At 34.5% G+C, this 27,626-nt stretch overlaps 1 protein-coding gene across 9 annotated transcripts; it reads right to left on the reverse strand.

The window, feature by feature from the left end:
• Positions 1-745: 745 nt before the first annotated feature.
• LOC143879391 (uncharacterized) lies at positions 746-27,296 on the reverse strand. Of its 9 annotated transcripts, none has more exons than XR_013251273.1 (6): positions 26,680-27,295; positions 25,517-25,636; positions 2,298-2,412; positions 2,051-2,172; positions 1,851-1,923; positions 746-1,770 (listed from the first exon to the last, which is right to left on the reverse strand). XR_013251273.1 is itself a non-coding variant. In XM_077381752.1 (5 exons), exons 2-5 carry the CDS (start codon positions 25,621-25,623, stop codon positions 1,728-1,730), a joined length of 345 nt encoding a protein of 114 aa, XP_077237867.1. In that variant the 5' UTR covers positions 25,624-25,636; positions 26,680-27,292; the 3' UTR covers positions 752-1,727. The 9 variants fall into 9 exon arrangements, 2 of the variants coding, with proteins under 2 accessions (XP_077237867.1, XP_077237866.1); XR_013251271.1 differs by having other exon boundaries at positions 749-1,770; positions 1,851-1,910; positions 26,680-27,294; XR_013251269.1 differs by having other exon boundaries at positions 747-1,770; positions 2,051-2,412; positions 26,680-27,296.
• Between the last annotated feature and the right edge of the window lie 330 nt (positions 27,297-27,626).

Consider the following 27,626-nt stretch of genomic DNA (forward strand, 5'->3'; position numbering starts at 1 on the left):
TTAGGATAATCCTTCCAAGAAGATTATTGGAAGGAGGACTTACGTAAGATTATGGACAAGAGCAAAAGAAGTTACCCTCGGTTTGTGATTTTGCATTTGCACAAAAGAGAGAACTAACAAATTAAAACAATATTAGCTTTTATAAATACTTTTAAGCAGTTTTTCTGATTAATGCCTTTTACTGTGTACATTCAATCTTGAGACTTAAGATTAAATTTAGCCCCACACTATACTCTCATGTGACTCGCACATGAGAGTATAACTTCAGCCATCAAAATCGATCCTTACGTGTAAATAGAGAAATTATATGATGTGGGAGCATGAAGTCTGGTACTTTTTTAAAAAAATGCAGTGGGGACCACTTCATAGGATGATCCAAACCATTAATTTGTTGGACAACAACGTAATTAGGCTGTAACCCGAAGATCATTTCCATATAATAATCCTAGCCCTCCGACCTACAGAGGTACTGCACATTATAGAAGCCTCTCTATAGGCGAGATTTGCGTATATCATAAAAAATGTGTGTAAGCTACTCAATGAGATCAGGAGCCTGTCTGTCAAGGAAAGCAAGCTTCGATTTTTTTGGAAAAAATGGAATTTTTCAGAGTGTACTGATTGTGTTGAGACATGAGGTGAAAGTTGCAAGAGGTGGGCCCTACACTTAGTTGAAATGATTGTCCTCTTATACCTACACTCCCTTATGTTGTTATTCTCACCCATTTCCCTATTTTGAACTTTGAACTTTGAACTTTGAACTTTGAACTGAGGTTAACATCAATGTATGGATAGGATATTCCTGGGACTGCCTATCCTGGCTAGATTATTTTATCTCGAAAGAAAGGCTGGAGGGTTAGGATCATACTATAGAGTTGATCTATGGGATACAACCTACTCATATCATGGGCCAAAAGATAAATGGTTTGGATTATTGTTAAAGTAGGCATATGATGTAATTTTAGATTGAATAAATCCCAGGGATTTGCTACCCTGCATGTATATAACTCTCTTATTGGGGATGTTCTTTGGGGATATAAAGCAAGGATAAAATAAAACCAGGCCTGCTTTTTCGCTGTTTTTCAGCAGCTTTGCATCCTCTCCTCACTTATGCCTTCTCAATTCTCTCCCTCCCTCACCCTCATCCATCTCCCACCATGGAAAAAACTTTCATGGCGGCCAAGCATCCAACCAGTGGCCTACAAGCAGATCATTAGAACAAAGATGAGGACAGTTCACATTTGATGGGTAAATAGGAAAGTTAGGAATGCTCCTCTGGTGCACTATTTGGACCATAGCCTGTTCAAAGTGGAGCCTACCAGACAGATAAGTATGCAGGTGGTGGGCCAGTACTCCTCTGTACAATATCAAAGTTCAGAAGTCTGACCTTCTCTCCCATCGTTTATCTTCATATCTTAACCTTCTCTGTTTCCAAATCCACCATTACACATATTGAATATAATGCTTTACCAGTAAAGTTTCCATTCCAGAAAACTACCCTTCAGCTTTCACCTCAAAACCCATGGATTGTTTAGTATTTATTCTAAGGTGATGAGTTGTCAACTTGCAGGAATTATAAATCTAGAACGGGGTCCTTCTTTGCGTTGGTATCAACTGGAATACGAGTGTAATCATAATCATCAAACTTGTAACCCTCATCAAGATCTTCCACAGTTGTATTGTTACCATCATAGTGAAAGGCATCAAACCAAAAGCTCGGGCTATCTTGATCATGCGACCAACCTTCCTCTGAGCTTTGGCACTAATGCAGGTCTGCACAAACGAAAACAGAAACAACTGAAGAAAGATAATCTCTTAAGACATTCGAGCCTCAGTTATTGTTTTGTGCTCACCTGGTTTCTTTTGATGATAATCCCGGGTTCCGTAAGAAAATTGGCAAGGAACCTAACATTCTGCATGAAATATCTACAGTAAGATGATGGCAAAATTTACTTGAATATTTTGTAGAAAAGAACAAGGATGTTCAAGGATCTAATCACAGTCCAATTATGATAAAACAATGACAAGTTCTGGGGTCTAACCTATCCATCACCTGTTAAAAAGGCCAAAGACTGTGACTGTGATGAGATGTGAGGACCTTCAAGACAGTGACGGATATAAATTGTAGGGTGGGGCGTAAAATATCCATCACCTGCTGCGCCATATGCCTTGTGCCTTTAGTAGAAGAAACGGCGGATCACATTTTCATTCATTGTAGGATGGCCAAAGAGATTTGGTCCTTTGTCCTAAACTTTTTTGATAAAACAATGACGAGTTCTGGGGTCTAACATATCCATCACCTGTTAAAAAGGTCAAAGATGGTGACTGTGATGAGATGTGAGGACCTGCAAGACAGTGACGGATATACATTGTAGGGTGGGGCCTAAAATATTCATCACCTGCTGCGCCATGTACCTTTAGCAGAAGAAACGGCGGATCACATTTTCATTCAATGTAGGATGGCACAAGAGATTTGGTCCTTTGTCCTAAACTTTTTTGATAAAACAATGACGAGTTCTGGGGTCTAACATATCCATCACCTGTTAAAAAGGTCAAAGACTGTGACTGTGATGAGATGTGAGGACCTGCAAGACAGTGATGGATATACATTGTAGGGTGGGGCCTAAAATATCCATCACCTGCTGCGCCATGTGCCTTCAGCAGAAGAAACGGCGGATCACATTTTCATTCATTGTAGGATGGCCCAAGAGATTTGGTCCTTTGTCCTAAACTTTTTTGGCACAGCATGGTTTTCCCAGACCATATTACAAATCTATTTGGGGAATGAACTTTTGCCCCTTTGGGCCACGGAGGGGCCAGATTTTGTGGTTCTTGGCCCTTATCACTTCACTTTGGGCTATATGGGAAAGAAAGGAATAGGGGGTCTTCAAAGGATCGGCTAAGAAGAGTTGCTCTATTCAACAAGAAGTTTTATCATCGATTGTGCATTGGGTGGGCCGAAGTCCTCCCAAACTTTAGAGCTATGCCTGAATCCACAATTAGACTACTTTGAGTAGAGGTGTGCATGAGCAGGATCATGACCACCAACAACAGGATCATGTCCACCAACAACAAGTTTTATAATCGACTGTGCACTGGGCCGAAGTCCTCCCAAACTTTAGAGCTATGCCTGAATCCACAATTAGACTACTTTCAGTAGAGGTGTGCATGAGTAGGATCATGTCCACTAAACCTACCCCTCGAAGTGGCTGCCCCTTTCTAGTGGGTTGGTTAAGTTGTACTTTGACAGAACCCGTATTGGGAACCCATGCCTGTCGAGCGTGAGGGGTCTTACTCACAACAAGGATGGTGCCCACCAAGTGGGTTTTTTTCGGCCCACTAGGTCGAACAGATGCTAACGCGGCAGAAGTACATGCCTTGCTAGCTGGGATTCGCATGGCGGATTACAAGGACCTTGACGCAATCCCTTGGATGAAGCAGGGGGTGCACTATCAATGGAGATCGGCCGATGTGATCAAAGAGATTTTGGATTGATATCGAGGGTTATCCAGTGACTTTCCAACATGTAGGGCACTTTGCCAATAGTGATGTTGATTAGTTTTGCCCGCTATACTCAACTCAACTAAACAAGGCCTTTGTCCCAAACTAGTTGGGGTCGGCTAAATGAATCCTTTAGAAAAATTTCATGAAGAATGTGAAACGAATCTATCTGGCTCTAATCCTGGCTCTAATTGGGTTCTTCTACGTGGATCATTTTCTTCCATTCTATCCTATCCGAGGTCATGTTCTCTGTTATGTTCCTAGCTATAAGGTCTTTCCTCACTGTTTCTACCCAAGTCGTTTTCGGTCTGCCGCTACCTCTTTTTACTCTATCAATTTCGCACGAGTCGCCTCTTCTCACCGGAGCATCCAAAGGCCTACGTTGGATATGCCCAAACCATCTTAAGTGGTGCTCTCTCATCTTCTCCTCAATTGGTGCCACCCCCACCTTTTTATGAATGTCTTCATTTTTAATTCTATCTAACCTTGTGTGGCCGCACATCCATCTAAGCATTCGCATCTCCGCTACACTAATCTTATGCACATGTTGCTTCTTGGTGGCCCAACATTCTGAGCCGTACAGCATGGCTGGGCTCACAACTGTCTTATAGAACTTTCCCTTCAACTTGTGGTAGGGATTTTACGGTCGTAAAGAACTCCTGAGGCAAGCTTCCACTTCAACCAACCTGCTCTTATTCTATGGTTAACATCCTCTTCAATCTCTTCTTCCTCATGTAGAATTGAACCAAGATAGCGAAAGATATTCCTCTTAGGTACCTCCTGTCCAGTCATATTTACTACATCCTCATCCCGCCTCCTTACATTACTAAAGTCGCATTCCATATATTCTGTCTTAGTCCTACTTAGTCTAAAACATTTGGATTCCAAAGTAGTTCTCCATAACTCTAACTTAGCATTTACTCCTACTTTGGTTTCATCGATTAATACTATGTCATTTGCAAATAACATACACCACAGCACCTCATCCTAGAAACCCTTCCGTAAGCTCATCCATAACTAACGTAAAAAGATAAGGGCTTAGAGCTGACCTTGGTGCAGTCCTACTGTGATTGGAAACTCACTAGAAGTGCCATCCGTGGCGCTGACACTAGTTACTGCTCCATTGTACATTTCCTTAATCACATCAACATATTTAGTATGCACTTTTTTCCTTTCAAGAACCCACCACATAACATTCCTAGGAACCCTATCATACGCTTTCTCCAAATCAATGAAAACCATCTGAAGGTCCTTTCTATTTTCTCTAAATCTCTCAATTAACCGCCTAATTAAGAAGATAGCTTCCATAGTCGATCGTCCGGGCATGAAGCCAAACTGATTCTCTGACAGCTTAGTCTCTACTCTTAATCTATGCGCAATTACCCTCTCCGAAAGCTTCATGGTGTGACTCATTAGCTTGATTCTATCTTCTTAATCTTCAAAATATTGTTAAAAAATCTAGTTAACCAAACCAAACCCACATCTCCAAGTCTGGAGACTTTTGATTTTCTTCCCTCGAGTTTTGATACTTCTGTTTTTTCCTATTTTTTGCTTGGCTTGTTTTCGACCATCCCGGTCCCCCAGCATTTGCCCCCTTTATTTAATGAAACATTAAAAAAAATTTAATTGCCAATAAACTTGGACGACTAAACTGACATGTATGTGCCAAATTGCAATTTCTTCACAGAATTATCTCAAAACTAACTTGCTAAAATGCTAATGGGACAGCAAAAGGAAAATAAAAAACTATGAACTCGTGAAAAGTAAACAAGTACATATACTTAAATCAGTGATTTCTTCATATTGTCAAAATATAGGCAATACTGCAATAGATAACATCAAAGTGCAGTCCTTTAGACAGCTATCCATTCAAGCTGCAATGACAGTAAACAAAATCTACATAATGGGCACCACACCATTTGGACTCCATGCCACCATAAATGAGAAGTTATGGGGGAGCCCAGGAAACCATTGCTATAATGTGAGACACTAGAACCCCTATCTTTGAATGAGAGGAATCATAGAAATTCATTCCTTGGATTTTCAAACCCCAGCCAACAGTGAAATGCCTGATTTCTTCATATTGTCAAAATATAGGCAATACTGCAATAGATAACATCAAAGTGCAGTCCTTTAGACGGCAATCCATTCAAGCTGCAATGACAGTAAACATAATCTACATAATGGGTGCCACACCATATGGACTCCATGCCACCATAAATGAGAAGTTATGGGTGAGCCCAGGAAACCATTGCCATAATGTGAGACACTAGAACCCCCTTGTCTTTGAATGAGAGGAATCATAGAAATTCATTCCTTGGATTTTCAAATCCCGGCCAACAGTGAAATGCCTGGTTCCACATCATTAGGGGTGTTCATTATTCGGTTATAACCGAATAACCGAACCGAACCGAACCGAATTGGTTCGGTCGATTCGGTTCGGTTTCGGTTTTTTGTTTTTGGAAATTCGGTTTCGGTTTTCGATTATCTCAAAAAACAAAATCGGTTAACTGAATAACCGAAATTATGGATGAAAACCATTTTTTTCCAAAAAAAAAGAGCTATATGTGCACTCCGTAGGATGATCAAAACTGTCCATTTGATTGATCACAACTTAATTAGGTTGTGCTCAAAAATTCATTTCGATTGGATAATCCTAGCCCTCCGATCCAAACTGAGATTTTCCTTTTTTCCCTCTTTTTCTCCCACAATAACCAAATTGTTAATCTGTTCGGTTTCGGTTACCGAAATTTGATAACCAAAATTATTTCGGTTATCAAATTTCGGTTTATTAGGTTTCGGTTATAACCGAATAACCACCCCTACACATCATATCCAATGAATCTTGTATTGTTCTTCTTTTTCTTCTCTCTCTCTCTCTCTCTCTCTCTTAATGGTAATGAACCTGGTGTTGCTTAGTCCCTTTTCATATATCAGAGAACTCCATAAGCTATGTTGCCATGTACCTATATTGTAAGAATGATCACAATGCACTACTTTGTGCACTCGCCGGTAAATCTTTGGGAAGGCCCAAGACACACTGAAGAGACCTAAACTGAAATATCAAATTGGTGAAAGTGTTTTATGGGTTAAGGAGGTCCCAAGGTCATTGTTAGAAACTTGGTTGGAGTGATTTTTAACTAGAGCTGCAATCTTGCTCCTTTTAAACATCTTAAGCATTCCAATTCTTGGATTTTATTAGTAGCACCCTCTCCCATACACACAAGTTGCACCAAAACTGCTCCTGCTCCAACTTTGTACAATTTCTTGAAATTTTTTAGACAGTTAGTATCGATGAAGAACAATTCCGATAAGGTTCATTTGATAATTCATTATTAATAAAGACAAACCTCAACAAGCTTTGTCATCTCACTATGTTAACGGCTAATTAATTAGTGGTTATGATAACTCAGGGATTAATTCTCATTTCTCATTCAACTTCAAAAATTAATTTGGGAATGCAGGTCTCCCAAAACTCTTTTATTTTTTAGCCAAAATAAATTGGTACTCATGCAGTCCACACACGATCATGTTTAATTGTTGTTCATTGCATTATCTAGTGCAGAAGACAAATGCAGATTCACATCAATTACATTGAGTTACCGTATGGATCAAATGACTACTTAGAACTTTGAGTTTTCATCTTAATTTCCTACGCCATGGAACGATAATACTAGTCAAGCAAGAGTACATCCATTTTGGTCTTTCAAATGTATTAGCATATAGAGGTCGATTGCCCCTCATCTAGGAAAAGTTACAGCTTACAAGCAGGATTGTAACATTCCCATGTCCACCACCATGCAAATTGCAAATGACTACTCAGAACTTTGAGCATTCATCTTAATTTCCTACTCCATGGAACAATAATACTAGTCAAGCAAGAGTGAATCCATTTTGGTCTTTCAAATGTATAAGCAGTGAATCCATTTTGGTCTTTCAAATGTATAAGCATATAGAGGTCGATTGCCCCTCATCTAGGAAAAGCTACAGCTTGCAACCAGGATTGTAACATTCTCATGTCTACCACCATGCAAATTGCATATATGTTTGCTAAAGCCATGAGCCAAACATTCTTTATATGGCGGATGGACTCTCTCGGTTGGAATCTTAAAGCATCATATCTTATCAGAGGAATTCTGGGCATACTTATTCTCAACCAGGAACAAATGATTGGCGATGAAATACAATCAATGCAGAGAATTTCCTCCTGCAAGTTCAACATTAAACCCCCTTCTCAACCAATGAAAAGAAGCCAATTGAAAAAGGCCCATTAGAGACAATTACTTAGATACACCACTTGGATTTCAATTCCAATGATACTTATAGGGTCGCTAAGGCTGTGCATTTTTTTAGTTCATTTTTTGAATAGTTCGCTAAGGTTGTGCTTTGTCCAATCATATGTATTAAACTATCAGCTAATTTGATTCATTTGCATGGATGTACCCACAGCTACATTGATAAGAAGGTGCTCTAATAATTCAGAAAAATAAATATCTGCTGGTACCAAAAGCCGTTGAGGGTGTCACGTAAAGCTGTTTCGTTGTCATCTTAGTCTTCTTTAATTTATCCACAAGAAGCCTTGGAAAAAATTCAATTCTAGTGTAAGTAGGGTCGCTGATGCTGAGTATTGTCCAGTCATAAGTATTAAAGTACAGGGTCGCTAATGCTGTGTATTGTCCAATCATAAGTATTGAACTATCGTGACAGAATTCTAAATGAGGCTTGATGGAACAAGGACATAGGATCATCTGATCAAGGTGTTCTCAACAGCAATTTGCCGAACATATGATTTTTTTATCAAATCATGGGTCCGCCCAATGTCTTTTACGAAGGAGTGTAAACATAATGTTCCTTTTAGCATTTTCCTTTCCTCTTTTGTTGACGAAGTTCTAGAAAGATGTCGGGGGAGGGATTCTAGACCAAGACAGCCTCTGTTTGAATGCGCAAGCTGCATGTGAGCCAGGCTTCGCAGGAGGATTGGTCTATATGCAAGGTGTGGAAATATAGGTTGTCCCAATATAGCGTCCCAAATCATTTTCATATGATGAGTGCAGTGTTTAAAAAACTCGTTGAAAATATTGAAATTTTTTTAATAGAAGAAACATTGTAAAGTTGCGATAGTACAAGAAAAAACTGATAAAATTCTCGTAATTAATCCTAAAGTATCTTGAATCCAACAAGGCATCAAGTACTTATCATTCAGAAGAATATGTGCAACAGAAAACAAAGCACGAAAAATATTTATAATTTTGCTAAAAACATTACAATTAAATAAGACTCAAAAGTTACTACAAAATTTTGAAAAAAAAAACATATAAACTACAAAAACTAAAAAAATATTAAAGTATTGTAAAAAAGGGATTTCATTTTATAAAAAATGATAAAAATGGATAAATAATATAGAAAATTTGACTTTAGAAGTATAAAAATCGTGTAGTTAGTGAAAATGTAACAAAAAATAAATAAAAAGTAATTTTTTTATTAAAGTATTGTAAAAAAGGGATTTCATTTTATAAAAAAATCATAAAAACGGATAAATAATATAGAAAATTTGACTTTAGAAGTATAAAAATCGTGCAGTTAGTGAAAATGTAACCAAAAAAATAAAAAATCTATTTTTCATAATTTTAAATTCTAATTATTATACTTTTAAATTCTATTTTTAACGTCTATGAATAACATCTAATTTTACATTATTTTTAGTTAAATTTTTATTTCTTGATTTCATTGGATATTTCTATAACTATTACAACATAATAATGTAATAGAAAAACAAAATTTAATAGGAACAATTAAAACTTAAACTAATGATATTAAAATTAAAAACTAAAAGTTGACCAAATTTAAAAGAAATATGACCTAAGTAACAAACATATTTCTTCTATGTTTGGTTAAATGTTTAGTTTTTAATTTTAATATTATTAGTTTAACTATTAGCTACTTATTAAATTTTATTTCTCTGTTACATTGTTATGTTGTAATTATTATAAAAACATCTAATAAAATTATGAAATAAAAAAGTAACTCAAAAGAATGTAAACTTTACACCATTCATAGAATTGAAAAATAAAATTTAAAAGTATAAAATTTTGAATTTAAATTTGGAAAAAAAAGATTAAATTTTTTTTGTGTAGTTTATTTTTCACTAAATGTATAATTTTCATTCTTTTAAAATCGATTTTTTTATGTTTAAGTATTCTTTTTATGATATTTCTAGAATTTTTATAGGTTTATTTCTATTCAAAATTTTATAACAATTTTTGTATGTTTTATTTTGTTTCTTACAATAATTATAATTTTTTTTTAGAGTTTTAAATACTTTTTGTGCTTTGTTTTTTGTTTGCCATGTATAATTTTTAACTTTAAAATGATAAATTTTCATATTACATAGCCTCTTTTATGATACTTTCAATTTTTTACTTTTGTATTTTTTTTTTGAAAAACAGCTTGCCTCAAAACTACTTTTTATTAATTTTACGTATCCCCTTTTTTATACTTTATTTAGTAATAGAATTTTTTTAAGAGGGCGAGCATTGGTGCAACGGTAAGGTTGCTCCATTGTGACCTGGTGATCACGGGTTCGAGTCACGGAAACAGCCTCTCTGCAAAGCAGGAGTGGTGGTAAGGCTGCGTATATCTAGCCCTCCCTAGACCCTGCATAGGCGGGAGCCTCGTGCACTGGGCCGCCCTTATTTTATCAGTATTAGAAATTTTATCATAATTTTTGGAATTTTATATTTTGTTGCTCATTCTTCTATGCCTCATTTTAAATATAACGTTTTATATTTTGTTTTTGTACCTTGTTTAATTATAAAGTTTTTACTGAAATTTTGAATATTTTTGTGCAAACATTCTTATATTTTGAATAATGTTTTTAAATATAACGTTTTTATATTATGTTTTTTTTTCTATTGCAAACGTTCTTCTAAATGATGAAAATTAATTTAACATACAAGAAATACATTTAAAAGAAAGAAATCATTAATAACCCTAAACAACATAAAAAAATTGTTAACAAACCTCCAAAAAACATAAAAAAATCGTTACTAACCCTTAAAAAACATAAATTGAAAGGATTAAATTAAAAAAAATATATGTAAAAACCCTATGTGTAAATTTACTAAAGGATTCATTAGCAGACCCCAACTAGTTTGGGACAAAGGCTTAGTTGAGTTGAGTTGAGTTTGTATATGTATAAAGCCTCAAAATAAACATAAATTGAAAAGGAATAAATTAAAAAATATATATATGGAAAAGCCCTCCAAAAAACATAAATTGAATATAAAGTAAAACACAAAATATAAAAGAAACAATTCGTTAAAAAAAATTCTATAACCATCACAAAGTCGAAATGTAAATAAAATGAAATATTAAAATCGTAGGGTAACTAATGTAGTAGAAGAATAAAATTTAAAATGTACAAAAATATTAAACTCTAATAAATAAAACCTAAATAATATTAAAGGTTAGAGATATATCCGCCCCTTTTGATCACTAGGAACGTCAATGTTTGTGGCAATCAGGGGCATTGAATTCTTCTGACATAAGTACAACAACCCCCCTCTTTAGCCACTGATACACTGATAGGGGGTGTTCCTGGTGATCGATCAGAAGGAACGGATATATCATTTCCCATATTAAAATTATAAAAAATAAAACTTAACAAAACAAAGAAGACTCTAAAATAATTAAAAAATAAATAATGGTAATAGAAAATAAAATAATAGTAAAATTTTAAGAAATAGATTAAACATAGAAGATATGTAAAACAGATAAAAAGGAAAAAATTATGAGTCTATACTTTTCCCTAGTTCCGGGTATGCCCGTTCCAGTTTTATCGATTTTGTAAAGCAGAACGACAGGACCCCTGGTCCCCAATGCCTTTCTATTATCAATGAAAATTATGAATCTAATTGAGTTACACAGAACCTTCAAAATGAAAATTAAATATAAAAAAAAGAATAGAAGTAGAATAATAAATAAACATATAAGTAAAAAATGTCATCATGCAGATTTAGGCATATGATTGAGATGCTGGAGAGAAACCTGCGAGAGGTGGAACCACAGATTTGGATAGAATGCCCGATGGATAGAAATGTTTGGCACCAGAGGGAAGGAAGGTAATGCACAAGCTATTAGGAAGCAAATAGAAACCAGAGGATGGAGATTCCCAGAGTGAATGAGTCAACCATGGCATACCAGAAAAGTCGCAGAGAGACGAGATTAGATATCGCTACTAGGAAGAGGAAGGAAGGCTTGGGGTTGGGGAGGTGCTCCAAATGCTATTTTATAAACTGTAGGAGGAGACCGAATGCATGGTCTGTAAAAAGATATGGGCTAAGCATGCTTGGAATCTTAGGGTAACAACAAACTAGAGAAATATGGTCTAAGCATGCTTGGAATCTTAGGGAAACAACAAACTAGAGAAATATGGTCTAAGGATGCTTGGAATCTTAGGGAAACAACAAACTAGAGAAATATGGTTTCTAAGGGGCAAACAAAAGCAAGGGAAGGGATGATACTCGAAAATTCTAGAAGGGAGGGAGTAGAGGCAGAGAATCTACAGGAGGAAAATCCTCCTTCGTGCGACGAGAACTCAGAGGAAGGTATGAATGATGCCAATGAGGACGGTATTCTTAAGAATAGGAGGACCGACCCGCTATTCGTCAATGAGGAAATCTGGACGGAACGGATAGAACTCCAACCAATCCCCGGGGGTGCAGAGAGGAATTTGGGCTTGGCTAAGAGAGAACGTTGAGGAAGATTGGAATCGGGTAAAATCTTGGCTGACGGAGGTCCGTAGCATAGGTGAAGATGTATGTGCTCTCCCTATAGCTCTCAGGGAAGCGATTATTGTCCTTCTACTCGAACTTAATGCCGTAGACTTTAAAGACGTTTGGTTGAAAAAAGAAGATTGTCCCTTCGAGGACATGGATATGCGGTTCTCTAAAATCTTGGCTGATGGAGGTCAGTAGCATAGGTGAAGATGTATGTGTTCTCCCTATAGCTCTCAGGGAAGCTATTATTGTCCTTCTGCCCGAACTTAATACCATAGACTTTAAAGGCGTTTGGTTGAAAAAAGAAGATTGTCCCTTCGAGGACATGGATATGTGGTTCTCTAAAGATGTTGGTTCTTTGAATAGAAGAAAACTTAACTGTTTTCTTATCACACTCCCTATAACCCTTGTGGTTAGTATTCTGTTTGTAGGATCGCATGATTGCGTCTTATTTCTTGGTTTCTACTTCAAGGAAAATAGGACAACTCTTAGGCTTATAAAGAAAACAAAGCAAAACCCACATATTCTTAGATAGGAGTCCTCAAGGAATATGAAGAAAAGATAGAAAACCCTACTCTATGTCGGTGCATTTTCTATTAGACACCTCCTATTTCTAGTGGTTAGTTTTGCCATGTTTCTGCAGCTCTATTCTCTGAACAGAAATTGAAGGACGACTCATTTCTTTGAGTAGAAGAAAACTTGGTTTTGAAGATCTAATAAAACTTGGGAGGGCTCAGGGCTTACGAAGAAAATAAAGAAAATTCTCCACGTTTGGGCATTACCTTATCAGACAAATAGTCATGTTTGGGCAGCTCTATTCGAAGATCACATCGCCCATCTCATTTCTTGGGTTCAAGGAGGGGGAGTTCATATGGATTATGAAAAAAATAGAGGAAACTCTAGTATCTGTTTGTGGATTTTCTTATCACACTCCCTATTTCCCTTGTTGTTAGTGTTCTATTTGTGGGATCGCATGAGTGCATCTCATTTCTTGGTTTCTACTTCTAGGAAAACAGGGCAACTCTCAAGATTATGAAGAAAACAAATCAAAACTAACATATTCTTAACGATTCTTTTGTTTTATGGACATGTTTGTGTAAGATTTGTTTTCCCTACCAAAATAATTAGCCAATGAAGTTGCTACCCTACCATTGAAAGTTTCGATTGAACTGATTTTACAGCTATCTGTTTGTGGTATCGCATGAGTTGCTACCCTCGAATTAAGATCATGCTGTCAGGTTGTCGGCTTAGGAAATCCTCGCCAACTCTTGAAAACATTGAAAATTTCAAATTGAGTGACTTGTTGGGTCCTCGAAAAGACAACTACTATTTATAGTGACGAATCAATTCAGAACCTTTTTATCTCAGTTTAGTGATGAATTCAATAAGCTTTATATTTCATATAGCTTAGCAAGAAAAGACAACTACTATTTGCATAAACATGCTGAGAAAAATGTTAGCTCTAAAATAAATGTAATGCAGCAACTAAAATTTAAAAAAATACAGAATAATCAGCAAATCAGTCTCAATCTATTAATTTGAATCACTCTAACACTAATATCCAGAATGACATAATTGAAACTGCAAAAATGGAGTAACTTACGAAAAAACATGAACAGAAATCCAACTGAATTCATACCAGCTCTAAACCCTCATTAGGAAATCAGTCTCAATCTAACACTAATATCCAGAATGACATAATTGAAATTGCAAAAATGGAGTAACTAACGAAAAAACATGAACAGAAATCCAGCTGAATTCATACCAGCTCTAAACCCTATGATCTATGCAATTTAGAATATCAAATAAAATATCAATTAATGGAAGAAAAGATAATGCATTTCAAAAGTTTAATTCGTTGTATTAACATAAGACAATTCTCTATGGTGCTTAGATGGCAATGAGAAACTTGTCATAAAAGATCTTTAGAATTCATTAAAATGTTTTATCTAAAGAGATACACTTTTGAGATCTATGATAAGATTTGAATGATTGCAAACATTTGTTGCTTTCTATTAGTAATATTTTTTTGTACTTCAATTGACTAAGGAGTCATCATTTATAATGCAATTGAATATTGTTAACCTTTAGGGATGTGTAGAATGTACTAGTTGTATGGTTGATGATATCATATGTTAGGGAGCACATGCTCATGCGTAGAGTAGGTGCATCCTATGCTTCTTACTGAAATTTTTGCTACATTAATCAAATCAAAGCAATTCTATGTATCTTTGACAAACAACTTGAAGTATTCATACAGATGGTAAGTTACAAGTTACCACATTACTGAAAATCTACTGTCGTATTATTGCTTACTTGTGGACATTGGTCAATTAGGTCGTCTGGGCAAAAGAGAGGAAATTTATTCTATCTGTGTTGTGCCCCGAAAACCTAGAATATAAGGAGAATATCTCGACTTAACATGTAATGTGAACTAATCCACCTATGCGAGGAAGTGAGACATTGGTCAATTAGGTCGTCTGGTCAAAAGAGAGGAAATTTATTCTATCTGTGTTGTGCCTCGAAAACCTAGAATATAAGGAGAATATCTCGACTTAACATGTAATGTGAACTAATCCACCTATGAGAGGAAGTGAGACATTGGTCAATTAGGTCGTCTGGTCAAAAGAGAGGAAATTTATTCTATCTGTGTTGTGCCTCGAAAACCTAGAATATAAGGAGAATATCTCGACTTAACATTTAATGTGAACTAATCCACCTATGCGAGGAAGTGAGAGTGCTGCGATAGTTGTAAAAGTTATAACCCCCCCCCCCCCCCCTCACCCCCCAACAAATTGCCATCGGTCTTAGATTTACTTTTTGCGATTAATCTTGATGGCATCATTATTGATTAGATTATTTTCTGAGTATCTATTATTGGAATGATCTTATTGTATTCTTTTTGTCCTCTCTTCCATTGCATGTGTGGTACATTGAAGGGTGAATTCATCCCGGGTTATTTTCTGAGTATCTTATTATTGGAACAATCTTATTGTATTGCTTTTGTCCTCTCTTCCATTGCACGTGTGGCACATTGAAGGGTGAATTCAACCCGGTCGATTATTTTGACATTTTTGCTTGAGATTTTAAGTTGTACTAAATGTTGTATTTCATGTCTTTTGTCCTCATTGGTATTCACTACAGCTGAAATTTCATCATCAGCCTTTGATTTATTAGCGTCAGGCCATGATCCCATGACATCAAATTGAGGAACTGTTTTAACTGCGAAGATAAAACCGATTCATACCGGGTTATTTTCTGAGTATCTTATTATTGGAACAATCTTCTTGTATTGCCTTTGTCCTCTCTTCCATTGCATGTGTGGCACATTGAAGCGTGAATTCATCCCGGTCTATTATTTTGACATTTTTGCTTGAGATTTTCAGTCGTACTAAATGTTATATTTCATGTCTTTTGTCCTCATTGGTATTCACTACAGCTGAAATTTCATCATCAGCCTTTGATTTATTAGCCTCAGGCCGTGATCCCATGACATCAAATTTAGGAACTGTTTTAACTGCGAAGATAAAACCAATTTTTCCATGTTTCACTACGAATCTGGATTACTCGGGATTTGGGAGAAGAGGGGAAAAACTAAGAACTTGAAAATTTGGAATAACAAGAGGGACAAAACTAAGAAGATTTGCAAGAACATATAAGAAGAAGATGAAGAAAAGTGGGAAATATGAGGAAGAAAAATGACATACCTTCTTGAATCTTTGAAGGCGGGCGAAGTTGCTCCTCATTCAAAACCAGAGACGTGGCGAGACAACAAGCAAGAGAGAGAGAGAGAGACATAAAATTTAAGAGGAATGCTAGGGACAAGCAGCTAAACTACCAAAAGTAAAGATTTGTCCATTTTCTTTCGCATATTTGCCTCTTTTATTAATGGATTTAACTCCATAATCGGGTCAACAGGTAAAACCTCTCTCTCTCTCTCTCTCTCTCCCCTCACACACAACCTCGCTTTCTCCCTCCCTCTCTTTGATAAAAAGCTTCAATGGCTGTGAAATTTCATTGACTGCGCTAGACACCCGAGGTAAGTTACCACTTATAACCATAGAGGAAGATCCCGGTAAGCATGGAGCTTGCACAAGAAATAGGTAGTACTGATGCAGCAAAACCGATATGGTTTGGGAACTGCTAAGCCCCCAATATGAGAACCCCTGATATCCAAGTAAAGAACATACGGGTTTGGGAACAAAGATTTGGGAACTGACAGGTTTCAATGGCTTGGCAATGGATGCCATTCAAAAAACAAATGGCTCGACCATGGGGACAGGGTGGCTTGTAGGCTGGTAGTACTGATGCAGCAAAACTCAGATGGTTTGGGAACTGCTAAGCCCTGGTATGAGACCCCTGATATCCAAGTAAAGAACATACGGGTTTGGGAACTGACAGGTTTCAATGGCTTGGCAACGGATGCCATTAAAAAAAGTGGCTTAGCCATGGGGAAAGGGTGGCTTGTAGGCTGGTGAGCATGTGGGCCTGTAGGCTGGTGAGCATGCCACAATGGCGAATGTGGGCTTGTAGGCTGGTGAGCATGTGGGCCTGTAGGCTGGTGAGCATGCCACAATGGCGAATGTGGGCTTGTAGGCTAGTGAGCATGCCACCATGGCGAATGTGGGCTTGTAGGCTAGTGAGTATGCCCCCATGGAGGTGGATTGGATGGGTTTTCAGGATAGTGTGTAGTAGCCACAGATGGCATTGCAGAGGCTGCAAATGCAGGCCAATAGCTAATCTCTGAATTGGTCCATCGATCCAACTTCATGTCCGAAACGATTTCGCAGCAAATTTACAAGCTCGACCAACAAACCATCATCGTCACTACACACAAGAAAAACTTCCCTAGCCAGATCCCGTTCTTCTCTTCTTTGGTCTAGTTACACTTTCTATTTCATCTAAGTGGGTCAATGGAAATTAAATTGGTTGTACTACCACTATCGTATCTTCTAGAAATTTAACAATGAGTATCCGACTGGAATCTTGTTTGATATCTCTAGAGATGGATTTTGAAATCCTATCAACACTCGTTGTACTACCGCTATCGTATTTTCTCGAAATTAAACGAGGAGTATCCAACAGGAATCTTGTTTGAAATCTCTAGAGACGGATTTTGAAATCCTATCAGTACTCCGGGGAATGTGTTAGCCTCTTTATTACAAGGGGAGTCATGTGTTAGCCTCTTTATTACAAGGGGAGTCCCAAAACATGGGGTAATTTCACTAGTTTAGGTTTTTTTAAACATCACTGTAAGATTATAAGATGAATGCTCGACTGAACTCAACTCAACTAAGCCTTTGTCCCAAACTAGTTGAGTCAGCTAATGAATCCTTTAGAAAATTTTCATGAAGAAGGTGAAAGGATCTACTCGGCTCAAATTGACTAAGTCTAATCCTGACACTAGTTGGGTTCGTCTGCATGGATCATTTTTGTCACTGTAAGATTAAAAGATGAATTTGATGCTAGGAATTAGGTTTAAAGGACTGAAGCAAAACAGAATGCCACAGAGAGAGAGAGAGAGAGAGAGAGAGAGAGAGAGAGAGAGAGAGAGAGAGAGAGAGGTGTTACCTTTTTGAATAGTGGTGAGAAAAGAGGAGGGAGTATGCAGAAGAAAGGGTGGATCTTTTACCTTTTCGAAGTTTAAAGTTATGTGTGTTCTAATCATTTGCTCGTGTGTTTTCATGCGACTCTTTAGCTCTTGACCCAAGCATTCCTCAAAATTTTAGCAGTATAATAATAATAAACACAAAAAATTAGAGATCATTATAAATGTAAAGTAACCGAGAGGGCGAGCCTTGGCGCAACGGTAAGGTTGCTCCATTATGACCTGGTGGTCACAGGTTCGAGTCACGGAACAGCCTCTCTGCAAAGTAAGGCTGCGTACATCTAGCCCTCTCCAGACCCCGCAAAAAAGATAACAAACAAAATGATATGGTTTGAAAAATAAAAAATATAAGACCAAAATAGAAAAAGGAAAACTCTTTAAATCTAAATATAAAAAACCTCTAAAATTAAATTAAATAAATAAATATATATATATATATATAGAATATTATATAAAACCACCATTCAAAAAAAGAATATTATATAAAACCCTAAAAAATAAAATAGAAACAAATTGATAATAAAAAAATAAAAAAATCCATAAACATCCCAAAATCAAAGTGTAAATAAAATGCAATAAATTAAAAACAGAAAAATATTAAACCGATAAAAAAAGTGAAAACCTATGAATCTAGATGAGTTATCAAGAACATTCCAAAATAAAGATTACATAAAAATAAATAACAAGAATATAAAAACCCTTCAAAAAAAAAAACAATGAATCTAGATGAGTTTATAAAGAACATTCCAAAATAAAGATTACATAAAATACCTAAAAAGAATATAAAAACCCTTCAAAAAAATAAATAAAACATAAATAGGATATAAATGAAGAGAAATGATAGAATGAAGGGGAAACATAAATAGGATATAAATGAAGAGAAATGATAGAATGAAGGGGGGCGCGCGCATTCAAAAATCAAACCCCATTGGTCAGTTTCAGCAAAAGTCAAAGTCGTTTCCGTTTTTCTGTGCCATCCACTTTTTTCAGCGCCATCTTAAATGCACTTGATGAAACTGACCAATCGGGGAACCCTTGAAAGCGGTTTTTTGCAAGGGTTCCCCGTTCATTCTATCATTCCTCTAATATAAAATACTTAAAAATAAAAGAAACAAATCAATAAGAATAAACAAAAAATATATAGGAAATTATATAAGACACATAAAACATAAAAGAAACAAATCATTAAGAAAAATTCTGGAAATATCACAAAATCAAAATTTAAATAAAATGACAGTTTAAAAATGATAAAAAGATAGAAAACTAATAAAAACCAAAAAGAAAAAAATAAATCTAATTGTTCAAACTAAAAGATAAATAAAAAAAATACATACATATAATACGACAAAAAGAACATTTAAGAATGGGAATTGTTCGCGTCCATCACAAAAGGCATTTCGCGACTGGTATGTCGCATTTCAAACCAGCCACCTCGTGAATGGAGACACAAAAGCTGTTGTCTTCATTCACGAGGCGGCTGGTCTAACATGCGGTAGACCAGCTGCAAAATGCCTTTTGCGATGGACCCTAGCAAATCCCTTTAAAAATATAAAAGTAAAAGCTTCATAAATTCACACATAAGGAAATATAATACAATAAATTGAAAAAACAAAGGAGTAACAAAATATAACAAAATCCCAAAATTATTATAAAATTTGAAATATTACAGAATCACAAAAGGAGATACGACTAGATAGGAAAAAAATCAAAGAAAGTTATAAATACAAAGCAACAAATGTCCATTAAAAAATAAATGTAATAGAAAAATAAAACTTCGTTTTCAAATGGGGTTAGAAAATGAAACATAAAAAGTAAAAATTATAAAACTTTTAAATTTTAAACAAAATTAAAATAAAATAGTTAAAATTAAACAAAACAAAGAAAACATGAAATATCAATAATACAAGGAAATATTATTCGCCAAAAGACAAAATAATAAGACATAATTTTAAAAGTAAAAATTAATTTCAAATGCAAAAAAAAAAGACAAATAAAAATAGAATATAAACACAAATAATTTAAATAATGATAAATATGTCATAATTAGATAAGACAGAAAAAAAACGAGCAACCAAACTATACTAGAAAAAAACAAATAAAATCGCAAAAAAAAAGTCGCAATAATTCCTAGAGTATCTTGAATCAAAACATTATAATTAAAACTTTTGAGTATTTTATCATTCAGAAGAATGTGTGGAATAGAAAAGAAAGCACATATTTTTATAATTTTGCTAAAACATTATAATGTGAAAATAAGACTCAAAAGTCATTATAAAATTTTGAATACTAATAAGACTACAAAAATAAAAAAGGGTGATGATATTTTCACCCCCCCCTGCAGTACTTGCCCCCCCCCCCCCCCCCTTATAACGTGATTTGACATAAAGTTGCCCACTTTTCACGTCAAATCAGGTTATAAGGGGGGTGTGCACGTAATGCAAGAGGGGTGAAAATATCATCTCCCAAATAAAAATTCTATGAGTAACGTAAAGGGGGGAAATAATAAAGATAGTTGGACATCTTCAAAAAAACATGAGTAACGTAAAGGGGGGAAATAATAAAGATAGTTGGACATCTTCAAAAAAACATATAGATTAGTTGGAATTTAAAAGTATGAAAATCATACATTTAGTGAATAATGAAACTAAACAAAATAAAATACTCTAACTTTTTCATAATTTTAAATTCTAATTATTTTGCTTTTAAATTCTATTTTTAACTTCTATGAATGGCATCAAATTTTACATTATTTTTAGTTACTTTTTTATTTCATGATTTCATGGGATATTTTTATAACTATTACAAATAGCAAATGTAATATAAACATAAAATTTAGGAAAAACAATTTAAAAAAAAAACTAACGATATTAAAAGTAAAAATGTAAAAACTTAACCAAACATAAAAGAAATATGACCTAGTTAACAAACATATTTCTTCTATGTTTGTTTGGTTAAGTCTTTTAGTCTTTAATTTTAATATTATTAGTTTAAGTATCAACTGCTTTTATTAAATTTTATTTCTTTAATATATTTCCTATCTTGTAATAATTGTTAAAACATCAAAAAAAATTATGAACTAAAAACATAACTAAAAAGAATGTAAAGTTTACACCATTCATAGAGGTTAGAAATAAAATTTAAAAGTTTAAAAATTAAAATTTAAAATTCTGAGAAAATTAAAAAAAAATTATTTTGCCAATTTTCATTTTTCATTAATTTTAAATTCTAATTTTCTAAATTAAGTATCCTTTTTATGATACTTTTAGATTTTTTATTTTCATGTTTAACTTGTATTTGAAATTTTATAACAATTTTTGGGTCTTCGTCTGTTACGCATTTGTGTTTTTTGTCTTATTTAATTGTAATTTTTATTAGAATTTTAACTATTTTTGTGCATCGATTTCGTTTTTTCATACTTCTTACATTATTATAACTTTCAATATTATGCATCCCCTTTTTACGATACTTTTAATTTTTTTACTTTTCAAGTTTTGTTATTATTCATAACTTTATAAGAATTCTTGATATTAATATGTTATTGCACGTTTGCGTTTTTTGCATTGTCACAATAATCTCCTGAATGATCAAAAATAATGAAACACATAAGAAATATATTTAAAGGAAACAACCATTAATAACAGTCCAGAAAAAAACATAAAAAATCGTCAATAAAACATAAGTTGTAACATAATTGAAGAAATACATGTTAAAAACCTTCCAAGAAAACATAAAATGAATATATTATTAGTAGAACACAAAATATAAAAAAAAACAAATCATTTAGAAAAAATTCTAGAAACATCACAAAATCGAAGTGTGAATAAAATGAAATAAAATAAAATCGAAGTGTGAAGTGTAGACTAACAAATGTAAAAGAAGAATAAATTTTTATAAGTACAAAAATACCAAACTACCAAAATTTAAACTAATAATATTAAAATTAGAATATAAAAAAAAGTAATTATAAACACAAAGCAACAAATAGTAATCAAAAAATAAAATTTAAAAGTACAAAAAATAAGTAAAAACTTTAAATTGTTTTTTTCAATGGTAATAGAAAATAAAATAATAGAGTAAAATTTTAAAGAAATAGATTAAATATAGAAAAATATAAAACTAATAAAAACGGAAAGATTATGAATCTAATTGGGTTATAAAGAACCTTCCAAAATGAAAATAGAATATAAGTACAATAATAAAGAAACATAAAAGTAAAAAGAAACACTTAAATATGAAAATATAAAAAAGCAAAATAAAAACAACATAAAATTAAAAAATAAAAAACACTTAAAGTATGAAAATATAAAAAACAAAAGAAAACCATAACAAGTAACATAAGAGTAAAAACACTTAAACATGAAAATACCAAAAAAAAAAAGTAACGATAAATTTCAAATGTCATAAAAATAATAAAGAAACAATTAAAATTACTATATAAAACAATAAAAACATAAAAGTAAAAGACTCTTAATCATGAAAATATAAAAAGCAAGAAACTAACCAAAAGCAAAAAACTAACCAATAATTTCAAATGCAAAGAAGCACAAATAATAATAAACAATTAAAATACAAAATACAAAACACAAAAAATATTAAAATTACCATAAAAATGTTATAATTAGATAAGATAAATTTAAAAAACAAAAGGAGTGACAAAATATAAAAAAGAAACCCAAAATTATTATAAAATTTGGAATACTAATAAAAAAACAACAAAATCAAAAGGTCTAAAAGCGTTACACAGGTATGCAACAAATTCGAGTAATTAACCGTTTCACAATTAGTGAACTGAATTCTACACCTACCACACGAACTTGAATCATCACGTGGCTGCTACAGCAAGCTATAAGCTTCACAAGGCCCTGAGGAACCCAAGCGATTAATTATAAAAATAGAGACCAAAAATTATTCTAAAATTTGGAATACTAATAAAAAAAACAACAAATCAGAAAATCTAAAAGAATTGGAATTCAAAAAATATGAAAATCACACATTTAATAAATATTAAACAATAAAAAAATAAAGAAACTAGAAAAACAACAAAAAATTAAAGAAGTAACAAATGTAAATGAAAAATAAAATTCTAAAAGTATAAAAATAATAAATTGCAGGCACCGGCACCATAAAACCCTAAAAATTATAAAGTAAAATGTTACATTTAAAATAGTTAAAAATATAATCCATGGACCTTTCTGTTGCACAACCCATCATCTCAAAGTAGTTGAGGGGGGAAATCAAAGAGAAAAAACAATTGGAGCATCCTATATGCAAAAATGTTTCTCATTGGCCTAATTTTTTGTAGGGATTAAGAGTTGAGAAACTCCTACCTAGTTGACGGTAGTTCAATGAGTTGCTTCAAATTATGAGGAATCAAGCCCAGCTAGTGGCATGATTTGAAATGGAATAGGTAGGGCATATCCGTTTACAGCATGCGTGTGAGATCAACATACAATGAGTTCAAATCCATGAGCATATTGCTCATTGGAATTACACTCGAGGAACTCCTGTCAATGAGTTGCTTCACGTTACGAGGATTCAAGCCCAGCTAGTGGCATGGTTCGAAATGGATTAGGTAGGGCATCCGTTTACGGCATGGGTGAGATCAACATACAATGAGTTCAAATCCATGACCATATTGCTCATGGGAATTACAGTCGAGGAACTCCTGTCCACTCGATTGAACTACTTGACGGTAGTTCAATGAGTTGCTTCAAGTTACGAGGATTCAAGCCCAGCTAGAGGCATGATTTGAAATGGATTAGGTAGGGCATCCGTTTACATGGCGTGGGTGAGATCAACATACAATGAGTTCGAATCCATGAGCTTATTTATTGCTCATGGGAATTACAGTCGAGAAACTCCTGTCCACTTGACGATCAGGTAGGGAATCAACGTCGCCCTCAGGAAGCAGCAATTGCATATCAAATCCACTCGACTGAATAAGCTACGCCATCAAACTCATCCCATTCTCGGGCTAGTGGAATGATATGTAATATATCAGGTAGGGCATCTGTTTAGGGAAGGGGTGAAAGATCAACATAGACTGAATAAGACAGGCCATCGGGTTCCTCATCCCATGAGCATATCGCTCTATTAATAATAGCTACTACGAATAGAAGGCTCCTCCTTCCTATCACAGAAAGTATGTCTTTTGCCTAGCAACTTTAACTTTCCTTGGGATTGGGCCTATAGCTCAATGGTTGAGGATCTGTTCCTCAACCTTGAGGTCTCAGGTTTGATCGCAGGTAACCTACAAAAAAAATCTTAAACCTTCCCTAGCAGTAATCTTGATACCCCCTATCAGTAAGCCTATATTAATAAGGTCATGAGCTTAGCATGAATGCATCTTGCAGTATCCCCCCCCCCCCCCCCCCCACACACACACACACAACGAATAGTGATTACCACTACCAGAAGTCAACTCTAGATACATTTTTTCACACATTTAGTTCTTGTACCAACAAACAAGCATGCAAATGCTAATGCTTATCAGGGTAGTCATTGTTAATGCTCTTCATTCTCAAACTAATAGTCATTGCTTATCAGGGTAGTCATTGTTAATGATCTTCGTTCACATCAGTGGCATTGAAATTCAGCGTGTTTTCATTGCTACTCGTACTAAAGAGTAAATTATACCCACTTTTTGCTAATTATAACCAATTAGACTAATTACAAAAGTTTATAGCTTCAAATTGACATGTAAAATTGTAAATTAATAGAGATTATTCTAAATACAAGAGCGACCCAGTTGGCATCATCCAACTGGCAATGGCCTAAAACCCTAGCAAAGCATCCAAAGCTTAGCAGCCAAATGCCCAAATTTCATGGAGGTGACTTGGTTAATGGCATTGACTATAGTGATCATCATATCTTGTGTTTGTGCCTACAATTGGAGGAAAAAGTGAAAAACTAGAAAACACCTCCAAAACCAATGCTATAAATGCCATTATGCTACTAAACAATATGGAACATACATTGGATCTTTTCTAGTCTACGAGTGTGCTAGAATATTCAAAGAGAAAAATATCATTCAAACAGCAAAAAATATCGTATTGGTAGATGATCGCCATCACTTTACATAGAGTGAAGGTTCAAAATAAAGAGAACATACTGCATGCCGTTTAGGAAAACATTCAGTTCACATCAGATGATAAATGATCCCCAGATGGCACATCCTAGAAACAAAGGGCAGAGCAATCACCATGAAATTTCTTAACAATAATTAAAACTAAACCTAAGAATGGAGTTTATATAAAGGGAAATAATATCAGTAGAAGTATTACCATGTTATTATATTTCCACTAAAGCATCTTGTCTTTTAGTATTTAAAGAGCTGTCAAAATGTTACTACAGTTCCCAAAAAGCTCTCAAAACCCCCTGTTTAAAGAGAAAAGACAAGCTGGACCATGCAACTATTAAAACATGGTTGTGCTGATATCATTTTCCTTATGAAATTTATAAACGCATTAAAAATTCCCATTTTCCATACAAGTTTCAAGTTTCAACAACCACATTACCAACGAAATAAAAGAAGAAATGATTGTGAAAATACCAATAAAAAACAACAGCAGTCAAAGAACAATCTGATACTCTTAGTTGAGTAGGAGTCAAAGAAGAATATTGCTTTACAGACCGGGCATTCTTGTGAATGTACATGAAGATGGAGCCATTTGTACACCCGAGGAAAGAAGATCTTTGGCGTGGGGTTTTGCTTGCAGATTCACTAAGCCCACTGGCCATCTTCAAATTCCGTCTGAAAATCACATAAAACCTTAATTAATAACAACGTCCACCTCAAAACCCTAATCAACAGAAAGAAAAATCAATTCATAAAGAAGAAAACAGCAAAATTCAAAAACTGGAGAACCAGACTAGCCACTAGTTACAAGACCCAACTTAAGTGAAATAAAGATATATGAGAAACAGAAATCAGAGACGCAACACTACCAGGTTTGGAAGCCGTAATTTAGAATCGACACGATGAAAAACAAATTGAAACCCTAAATTAAAAACACATCAAATCATTTGCTATGGACCGATAAAATCCAAATAGAAAAAAAAAACAATACAGTTTTCTACCTTCCATCAATCGAGAAACAAATCTAAGAAATCTAGGTTTGTTGTATTAAGAACGAATCTAGACGATTATACTTGTAATATCTATCAAGAACATTTTCTTCCATCATTTCCAGGAAAAGAACTGCCTAATTTTGATAGCTTCAAGGAAAAGAAAGCTTAAAACAGTCCTCGAATTACTTACCCAGGAACATAAAAAATCAAAAAATAAAAAATCGAACCAATTTACGATAAAGATTATAATTAGTCTCAAGAATGTAATTATAACACAGATTAGCCATGATTCAAAGAAAGAAGGAATCCAGAAAAGGCAACATCTATGCTGAGGAAACCCTAATTTCTAAAAGGGAATTAGGGTTAGGAAACCTTTTTTTTTTTTTTAATGGTTAAGAACCCTAATTCTAAAAGGGAATTAGAGATAAAGAGAAGTTAAAATCTCCCTTTCAAAACTCAAAAACAGACAATTATACTCGAAATATCAATCAAGAAAGCTTCAAAAGTCTTAAAATTATTTACCCAAATTTAGGAGAAGATTATATGAAAAAATAACAAATCAAAATTCGCAGCAATTTACAAGATAGATTATATAATAGGTCACAAAAAGAAATTGTAATACCGAATTAGCCAAGATTCAGGGAAAGTAGGAATCAAGAAAAGAAAGAAAATGTTCTGCAGAAACCCTAATTTCTACAAAGGGAATTACTGAGAAAGAGAACTTACTTTGGCGAGACTAATGTAGAAGAAGAGCCGCTCGTGAATCCCGATTATTCTAGTGGGATTCAATTATTCTTGTGGCCATTTGCAAGAATCACATCCCCCAATCTCTGCCCAGTATTCATGGAGAAATAAACCTTAAATCCAATTCGAACCTTGCTCAAAAACCCTAAAAACTTTTCACAATCGAAGCAGATCCCCCAAACTCAAGGGATTATTTGCTTTTGCTTGATCGCTCCCCTTTTCTGCCCAGGCGAAATAAACATTCAATTCAATTCGAACCTCGTTGCCCAGAAACCCTAAAAAGTTTTCAAAATCGAACCCTTCTCCGTATGTTTTTTGCAGAATTTATGCTCCCGGTAAAGCCCTCAACGAGATACCCTACAACCAAATCGGCTACGGCACAAAAAAAGGACGATTGGCGAAGAATCGGAAAGGAATTAGGGTTTTGAATTTCAGATGGAGAGATGGGAAGATGGTATTGAGGCGGAGAGAGAGAGAGAGAGAGAGAGAGAGAGAGGGGTCAAAAATGGAAATAGAAACTGCTTGGAGAGGGAGTGATACTTGTTTTGTGCCTCCACCTCCAACGGTCTAAAACTAGGCAAGTGCTTAACGGTGGAAATAGAAACTACGTGGCGAGGGAGGAGATTGTTGTGTTGTGCCCTCGTCTCTAACGGTCTAAACCACGCACGTGCGCTAATTCCATAGAAAACGAAGTAAAATTCTTTTCTTTTTTTTTGGAAAACTAATTCCATAGAAAATGAGGAATCCAAACTCTGGAAAATATGTCTTTCATGAAAAATATTTCCCTACCTACTACAAGCACCCAGAGAGAGAGAGAGAGAGAGAGAGAGAGAGAGAGAGAGAGAGAGATATTCCTTGAAAACAAAGAAAATTCTTTATTTTTGTAATCTTTTCACATTGAATAAATATTCCAAGGTTAACTGTTTTGT

Source organism: Tasmannia lanceolata, unplaced genomic scaffold, assembly GCF_043159265.1.
Source record: "Tasmannia lanceolata isolate RefF3 unplaced genomic scaffold, GAP_Taslan_0.1 ptg000006l, whole genome shotgun sequence".
In the NCBI taxonomy this organism is placed as follows: Eukaryota; Viridiplantae; Streptophyta; class Magnoliopsida; order Canellales; family Winteraceae; genus Tasmannia; species Tasmannia lanceolata.

Coding starts and splice junctions, on each gene's coding strand:
- LOC143879391 (XM_077381751.1), bottom strand. CDS start 25,623: ATGGCCAGTGGGCTTAGTGAATCTGCAAGCAAAACCCCACGCCAAAGA. Junction 1,924..25,516: donor TACATTCACAAGAATGCCCG/GTCTGTAAAGCA, acceptor ATCTTACTGTAG/ATATTTCATGCAGAATGTTA. Junction 1,771..1,850: donor TTATCATCAAAAGAAACCAG/GTGAGCACAAAA, acceptor TCGTTTGTGCAG/ACCTGCATTAGTGCCAAAGC.